The sequence below is a fragment of the Aspergillus pseudotamarii genome (assembly GCF_009193445.1).
Source record: "Aspergillus pseudotamarii strain CBS 117625 unplaced genomic scaffold BDV38scaffold_80, whole genome shotgun sequence".
Classification (NCBI taxonomy): Eukaryota; Fungi; Ascomycota; class Eurotiomycetes; order Eurotiales; family Aspergillaceae; genus Aspergillus; species Aspergillus pseudotamarii.
The window spans coordinates 140,440-148,740 of NW_022475094.1; the positions used below are offsets into that span (position 1 = coordinate 140,440).

Genomic DNA, 8,301 nt, shown 5'->3' on the forward strand with positions numbered 1-8,301 from the left:
ACGATCAGAGGTAGAAATGTTTGAGGAAACCCGGCATCACTGAAACAGGCTATCTTATTTTCTCATCTCACATATATCGGCATAATATCCTCAGACTATCTCAACAGCCTACCTACCTAGACGCCTTAGAGGAAACCCCTCCATCAGCTATTCAAGATGGCTAAAGAAAGTGAAAACCCGTTGAATCCGATCACCCCAGGGAAGCCGACAGAACAATCTCACCGTCACATTTCCAATCAGCCAGAGTTTGGAAAACCATCACCGTTAGGCGGGGGGCGCCCTCAAAACCATCAATCCAATCACCCTTTCAACATCCCTAAACAGAACAGGCCTCGGCCAGAGCACCATAGACCTCAACAGCAGCACCGACCAGGTGCACCCTTCCATGGCTACCGACCCCCTACGACACCAGGTGTTGCAGTCTCAACTCCCAAGCGCGCTGAGCCCTTCGACCCTTTTAAGCCCGTTCGTCCGTCGGCCTACAATAATTCCCGGTTTTCTCGCCCTGTCGATAATGATGTTGTCGCAATCAAACGTCCGGAAAATTTCACCTTTAACACACCACGGGCCCCCAAAACCTTCTTCGCTTCGAAAGCATCCGCGGTTAAGGTGTCAAACGCATCGAAGAACCTGCGGAACTTCGTCGATTTGACTGGCGAGGGCGGCTTCACGCCCAGCTCTCGGTCACGCAATGCCGGTTTCGGATCGATGGATGTGAACGGTTATGTTGACACTGCTAAGGCAAACGAAAACATCAAAGCTCTTCTAGAGGGAGCCTTTGAAGACGAAGATGAAAAGCAAGATTCCAAAGCAAAGAACAAGAAGAAGAAAAAGAAGGACAAGAAGAATAATGGTAAAAGCAAGAAGGCCGAGAGGCAAATTAACGAGAATAAAGAAAGCTCCGAGATAGATGACCTAGCCGCTCAATTGCAAGGGGTTACTGTTAATGAGTCCAGCGCGCATGTGAGCCGCGCGGAGACCGAGGCCGATCGATCCAGCGAGGATACTGCAGATCGGAAAGCAGTTGAAGAACAAACAAGCTCTCGGGATGAACACGATATCACCGGAGAATTTGAGCTCGAAAACGAAGATGGTGAAGAAGAAGATGCGGAGGAGGAGGAAGAGGAGGAAGAAGAGGAAGACGAAGATGATGGCACGGTGGAGGGCTTGAAAGTCAAGTTACTGCCCCATCAACGAGAGGGAGTGAACTGGATGCGGGACAAGGAAATTGGCAACAGCAAGACCAAGGGTGTACTTCCAAAGGGTGGAATTCTCTCAGACGACATGGGTCTTGGGAAGACCGTTCAAGCTATAACCCTGATGCTCACAAACCGGAAACCTAAAGACGGGCGCCGGCGCATCATTGATTCTGAGGAAGACGATGATAGTGGCATTGACTCCGAAGGCGATGGAGGTAAAGATGATTTGAAGCTACCCCCCGGATTGAGCAAGTCTACTTTGGTTGTTGCTCCATTAGCATTAATCAAACAGTGGGAGTCCGAAATCGCTGACAAGGTCGAGGCTTCCCATAGACTTCGTGTATGTGTTTACCATGGGAATACTAGAACAAAAGCGACAGACAATCTTGAAGATTACGATGTTGTTATTACGACGTATGGCACTCTGACATCTGAGCACGGTGCCATCGACAAGAGAAACAAGAAGTCGGGCATCTTTTCCGTGTACTGGTACCGAATCATCTTGGATGAAGCCCACACTATCAAGAACCGGAATGCAAAAGCAACCCAATCTGCTTGCGCTTTAGATGCCGAGTATCGATGGTGCTTGACCGGAACTCCAATGCAAAACAATCTTGATGAGTTGCAAAGTTTGATCAAATTCCTCCGGATCAAACCCTATAACGATCTAGCAGCCTGGAAAGAACAAATCACTAAACCTCTAGCCAATGGGCGCGGGGCTCTTGCAATCGAGCGTTTACAAGTCGTTCTGAAGGCTTTCATGAAGCGGCGCACCAAGGATGTCTTGAAGCTCAATAGCAACCTCAAACCTAACGAAGCAGTTTCCGACGGAAAGCAGAAAAAGCCATCTGGCTTCCAAATCGTCAAGCGAGAGGTGATCAAGGTTTCAGCAGAGTTCACACCGGGTGAGCTGAACTTCTACAAGCGCCTCGAGCAGCGAACCGACAATAGCCTTGAAAAGATGATGGGTGGCTCCAAACTTGACTACGCTGGTGCATTGGTACTGTTGTTGCGTCTCCGACAATCCTGTAACCATCCAGACTTGGTGAAAAGTGACCTTGCTAAAGATAAAGATATTCTCCTCCAGAATGGTACCTCAGGAAGTCAACCTGCAGCCGGGAAACAAGATGATCTAGACAGTATGGCGGATCTCTTCGGTGCTCTCAGTGTTGTCTCGAAGAAATGCGACATCTGCCAGGCTGAGTTAAGCCAGAAAGAGACGAAAGCTGGTGCTAGCAGATGCGGTGATTGTGAGACAGATCTGAACGTTACTTTCGCCGGTAATCGCAGCGGCAAGGAAAAGCGTTATCCAGAGCAAGACATTGTTGACCTTACGGAATCACCCTCCAACCGGCCATCAGAGGCTCAGCTTGCACGGTCCCGAAGAAATAGAAAGGTAGTTGTCGATAGCGACGATGAAGAAGACGATGGCGAGTGGCTCGTTCCCGAAGACCAGCGTACGGTACCAGATCTTGGAAAGGCTGGAGCGTCGGATGATGAAGATGCGGAAGGAGGTGGCGATTGGCTCGGCTCAGAAGACTCTGAGACTGACTCGGACGATGAAGGTGGTCCTGAGTCGCCAACACGCAACCGTATGGGTGCCAGAAAACAGGTTAATGAATCAGACGAAGACGACATCTATCTTAATCCTGGCGATGAAGACAATCAGGTGCTTCCTTCAACGAAGATCCGACATCTCATGAAAATTCTCAGGCGAGAGTCTGCAGACCACAAATTCATCGTATTCTCGGTATTTACGTCAATGCTGGACAAGATTGAACCGTTCCTTCAGCGCGCGGGCATTGGATTTGCACGTTATGATGGTGGCATGCGAAACGACTTCCGAGAGGCCAGCTTAAACAAATTGAGGAACAATAGTGGGACAAGAGTCTTACTTTGTAGTTTGCGAGCTGGTGCACTGGGGCTGAACCTTACCGCGGCCAGTCGGGTGGTTATCTTGGAGCCGTTTTGGAATCCTGTATGTTCTTCACCTAATTCTGACAGTTTTATGCCCACAGTTGTGACTGACTCGGATTTGTTTAGTTCGTTGAGGAACAAGCTATTGATCGTGTCCATCGGCTAAACCAAACTGTCGATGTCAAAATCTACAAACTTATCATAAAGGATACTGTTGAAGAGAGAATCATTGGCCTTCAAGAGCGCAAGCGCGAGCTCGCTAATGTCACCATCGAGGGCAAGACTGCTGCGGCCAAGCTTACCATGAACGACATGATGGCCCTCTTCGGTCGGGATGCGGAATCACGCTTCACAGGGGAGCGTGGCAACATCGACCTTACACAATCCACACGGTTGTTGAACGCTGCCGATGAAAACAACTATTCAAATTCCCAGTCTTCTGACGGACCGAGGACACAGTCATCACACTCCAGCTCACGCGATCGAAACCGGCAGCCAGAGAAACGGGGAGGATCCAGAGGTGAAGATTCGGTCTTCGGAAGACGGTGGTAAATGGACAGATAGCGTTTTTGGGGCTTCAGGCGCTGGACAAGGTGCGTAAGACAGACGAGGCAATTTCACGATGGGGAGCAATTGGATAGGGCAGTTGGGTATGACCAATTTTTAGTCTTGCTTTAAGATATCGGGATTTTATTAGGGCTTTTTTTTGGCGTCCAAGGGATTTAGACGTGCTTTCTGGAAATATACCTACTTTGATGGGCATTTCATTATTCTCCGTACTGCCAGTCTCCGAAGATCATTTGAGGGCTTGTTGCCCCCGAGTTTTGGCGTTCGGACTTCAAGTTTCGAGCCAAGCCAACGAATTGAAACCGATGCAACATTAGTAGGTTGGACAATAACAGAAATCAAATACACGAGCTGAAGGATGAGGAGAAGAAAAGTAAGTGTTCAAAATTCTCCGAATGGTCTCTTTAGTTTTTTAGGTGAAGTATTAGTTTCCCGTTACCATACTTACTCAAGTCTCAACCAGATGTCTCCTCGTTGCTTCATGCAGAATCGATGTGAGCTGGAGGTACTACCCTGGGTCTATAAAGACCATGTCAGCCCCAGTCGCTCGACAGGCACCCCGACCCACACGTGGCTCTGTGGAATGGTTCAAGTATATCATGCGCGTCATCGTTCAAGCGTTTGCATCAATCGCCGCTATGTGCCTGCTTGGCAGAGTGACTGATGTTACTCAGTCTGATTCATAGCACGACCCCCTTTCATTTGACCAGCTTGGTATCCTCGAGCGTGATGTAGCCATCATAGGAGGTGGATCAGCAGGCACGGATGACACTATCCGCCTGCGACAATTGGGCAAGAGTTTCGTTATCGAGAAACAGGATAGGCTTGGAGGTCATGCAAATAATTGCTTTGACACTGCTACTAGAATTTAAATGCCATTACGGTGTGATGAGCTTTTACAAAAAAAAAGAAGAAGAAAAAAAGGCGTGGTGATGGACTTCTTCTCCCACTTCAACAACTTTTTGATAAACAAGATCTCCGTTACGAACCAGTCTGAGAATGTCGATTTAGTGACCGGAGAACCCATCGCCGTAAAACCAAACACTATCCCGAACGATGACCCCTCCTGAAGCTGACGCTATACATGTTAAAGATGCTCTCTGTTGACGCCATCAGCGCCATGCGTGGACTCAGCGAGATGGACAATTCCAGTTGTATCTTGGTCCAAACCCCGTCGGGACAGAAGCCGATCCACGCAAAGAAAATCCTCATAGCAGTCCCAAAGACAATCGAGAAGCTTATACCGTTCAGCCTTGATAGAAACGAAAGGGAAATCTTTGCACAGTTTACCGGCACATATTGGTATTTAAGTGAAAATTATGTACCATAATGCGCAATCTATCGAGCATCGTGCATACGGCACGCCTTATAACCTCCCCATCCTTCCAGGTGTGTATAACTTAGTCAACACCAGTGTGCCAGACCTGAGTTGGGTATTTATTAAACGGCAATTCCACCTTCATGCGCAACAAAGACGCGAAAAGGGCTTATTATAACGGGGCGTCTTGGACCGCACACGAGAGTCACCTCACCTGGGGCTCTATTGAGAAGCTGCTGTTGAAGCACTTTGTTTGATGGAGAAATGTATGATATGGTCTATTGTCATGACTCATGATTGATCTATCGATCTGAGAGTATGAACACTAAAAGTACGCTGGGTATCGGAGTGTTCGCTCATGGAGCGGTCTAGTACTTACATGTGACTAAACATTGCCAGGCCACGTACTCGTCCTTGCTTTAGTTCTTAGGATTGGAAAGTATCTCTTCATTGTACATCCAAAAAGTGACTACGTACTTCGCATATACCACGGCTGAATCATGTAGGAGATATATCACATACCTAGTATCCCCAACTCAAAAGGTAAACCTAGAGCCAAAATCTCCAATTCTTATTGGTCAATAATTGACTATGATGCAGAGACCAAGTTTAAGGCTAGAGTTTGAACTAAATTAACTTACAGAGTAACTTCTGGTTTGATAGGTCTCTTTTCCTTCTGGAGAGAGAGAGAGAGAGAGAGAGTCTGGTTTGTTCGGTTTGGTGTGGGGTTTCTTTAGTCCGGTATTCTGGGTTCCTTTTCCGAAGGCAAACGGGAGAAAAAGCAAAAAAAAAAAAAAAAAAAAAAAAAAAGGACAAACGAGAAGGTTGGGTTGAGATCAAGGATACACCTCGCAAGCTAGTCGATAGGAGAGTAGATTGTAATGTTAGTTAGTCAGATGTCTGAGGTGTTCATTCATCCAGCCCGGCCAGACCAGATCGGAAGTGTTCAATCGGCGTCGAAAACCCCCTTACAGGGTTACTGCAGGTGAGCTGCATGCAGGGAACCGAATTCTAGAAAGTCAGGAAGAATCGACTAGAATAGGAAGAATTACTAGCCTCAGAAAAGAATGCAAATCTTACGTTGTACAAGTCACTGCTTCTCTCTCTCTCTCTCTCTCTCTCTCTTTTTTTTTTTTTTTTTTTTTTCCTTCTCTCTTTTACATATCTTTCTTCCCCAGCGGCTGAGATTCAGGAGGCTTATGAGACGTCAGAAATGTAACACGAAGCCCCATGTCCATGAACTTCCACTCTCACTATGCATATCAATGCATAAAGCTAGTGGGTTTAAATATAGACCCCCCCAATGGCCCCCCTCTCCGTAAGATACTAAGCCCGAAAAGAAGGATTTTAAATTGCGATTCACCAGATGACACCGGAATGATCAGCATCAAACCCTCTCGCGCTTTTCTCAAACCCATCGTCAATCGGGACTGGAGACATCTGGAGAGCCAAGACGCTTCGCGTCGGAGAAGCAGCCTTATTTGTCTGGTCCCCTGCGTCTGTGGGCGTCGCGAAAGTAATTAGTCTAGTCCAGAGCTTGGAGTGCCAAATTAGATAAAATAGGATCTGCACCGTTGGCGAGACGAAACTGGATGAGGAGTGAGATGGCGGATCCACTACCATTGATGGGCTCAAGAGCTAAGGCGCTTTGGTGGTGGGGATTTTCGGGCCCCGCTCCAATCCCAGAGCGGATCCCTGGAGCTATGCGTTCCTTCTATTATTATTTTTCATTATTTAATCGTAATATTATTCCCTAGTGACAATCTTCTGGTGGTGTTTGGTTTCTTTTTGAATTTCTGTGTAGGGGTTATCCACGTCTGGGGATGCGGGATTGGAGAAGGATTAGGGCACGGTGTTATGCCTATCCATAGTTTGTTAAGGTTTCTTTTCTATCTATATGTGACCATGCTCGAGATTAAAATAATAATAAATATAATTTAATATACATCACGGATTTTCATCTATTCGTACCTCTTTCTCTCCCTCTCCTCCTCCCTCTCGGTAACTGTTAGCCGAGTATGTACCGTAGTCACTGTGACTAGTACAAGTATAAAAAAAGAAATGAAGAAGGATAGCGAGCCAGTTCTAATGATCTGCAAGATATGTTTTAGTAACCGACAGGGATATCCCACCTCCATTTCGGCTGGCATTACCCCAGCCTGGTCCAATGGAAAATTCGCCGTGGGAGTTGGGAGAGTACTTTGTCCTACGACGGTAGACCTTCGGGGAACAGAATCCTGTGAACGGAGACAGAGCAATCATGTTCGACCATACCTCCTTCTGGTGGACTCGGGAGAGAAGCCCTCAATTCCCTATGGGCACACAAGACTCCCCTTATGCAGTCCATCAAAAACGTGGCGGCCACGAGACAAAGCCACGTCTAGGATATGGAATTAGGTAGATTTTCCCCTCTGAGTCCATGGGGCTAGTTGTCAACGTGCTCGGCTATGCCATATTCTGAGAAGATGTCAGATAGTAAGTTGACAGGTCAGTCCTGGCTGTTCGGGAAATGTCGTGGGTGTGTGCGGGGGATGGTGTGCAAGGGATCTTTGTGAGTGATCTCTTAGGGAGAACGGATAACACTGCATATTGGCCGACGATCAAAGCTCCAATGAATATATTCTTTTGTTCTAGAAAGCACGGAGAGTTAACGAAGCGGAGGAAGAAATCGATCATATACTTTATGATCAAATATAACAAATATTTTTGGAGAGAGGGTTACTCTCAGTGGCCCGGTGAGCCATTCCAAATCACCGCAAGAGCAGCAATGCTTCAGATACTCTCTGTACTTGCTCTTTAACGAGGTGGTACCGAGATCAATCCTTGCTTGCATCTCTGTACGACCAGATACCGAGACATACTTCGCGAAACGAGTATGTACACACCTTGGGGTAATTCTGTATCTGCTATAGACAGGCTATGTTAGTAGTACCACTACTAACCAGTAGGTATATACGCTTAGTTATGGTGATACTTTATAGAGCTATATGAAAGGCGATCCTATCGTAGTTCCCCCTCTATGTATTAGTTAGTTCGTCAGCTTGTCTTCCTTCTACACCCCCCCCTCCTCCATCACCATCTCCACCGGCACATCCATTCTACTCCTTACGCTGCCCACTTTCTCCTTCGATGGCGTGTTTCCCTCGTGGGCCCATGCGGCACTTCTCCTGGATGTCTGGCTGGCCATCACGGCGCCACTAAGCCAGTAGTTCAACCTTTAGCATCGCTCTTCCTTTCCCAATTCACCTTAACCATCCTGTTTTATCTTCGCTCCTACTGAGGTTCTGATAATCTTCCAAA

At 47.2% G+C, this 8,301-nt stretch overlaps 2 protein-coding genes across 2 annotated transcripts; both read left to right on the top strand.

Annotated features, from left to right (window-relative positions):
- Positions 1–23: 23 nt before the first annotated feature.
- BDV38DRAFT_208021 (putative SNF2 family helicase/ATPase) lies at positions 24–3,681 on the top strand. The gene is made up of 2 exons (XM_032052564.1): positions 24–3,177; positions 3,243–3,681. The coding sequence occupies exons 1-2, from the start codon at positions 157–159 to the stop codon at positions 3,666–3,668; spliced, it is 3,447 nt and encodes a 1,148-aa protein (XP_031908669.1). The 5' UTR covers positions 24–156; the 3' UTR covers positions 3,669–3,681.
- Positions 3,682–4,972: 1,291 nt separating this feature from the next.
- BDV38DRAFT_260826 (uncharacterized protein) lies at positions 4,973–5,246 on the top strand. The gene has a single exon (XM_032055967.1). The coding sequence runs from the start codon at positions 5,003–5,005 to the stop codon at positions 5,177–5,179; it is 177 nt and encodes a 58-aa protein (XP_031908670.1). The 5' UTR covers positions 4,973–5,002; the 3' UTR covers positions 5,180–5,246.
- Positions 5,247–8,301: the final 3,055 nt, after the last annotated feature.

Excerpts from the sequence above, each read along its gene's own strand:
- BDV38DRAFT_208021 (XM_032052564.1), top strand. The coding sequence starts at position 157 with ATGGCTAAAGAAAGTGAAAACCCGTTGAATCCGATCACCCCAGGGAAG. Across the intron at positions 3,178-3,242 it reads TGGAGCCGTTTTGGAATCCT|TTCGTTGAGGAACAAGCTAT; the intron begins GTATGTTCTTCA and ends GGATTTGTTTAG.
- BDV38DRAFT_260826 (XM_032055967.1), top strand. The coding sequence starts at position 5,003 with ATGTACCATAATGCGCAATCTATCGAGCATCGTGCATACGGCACGCCT.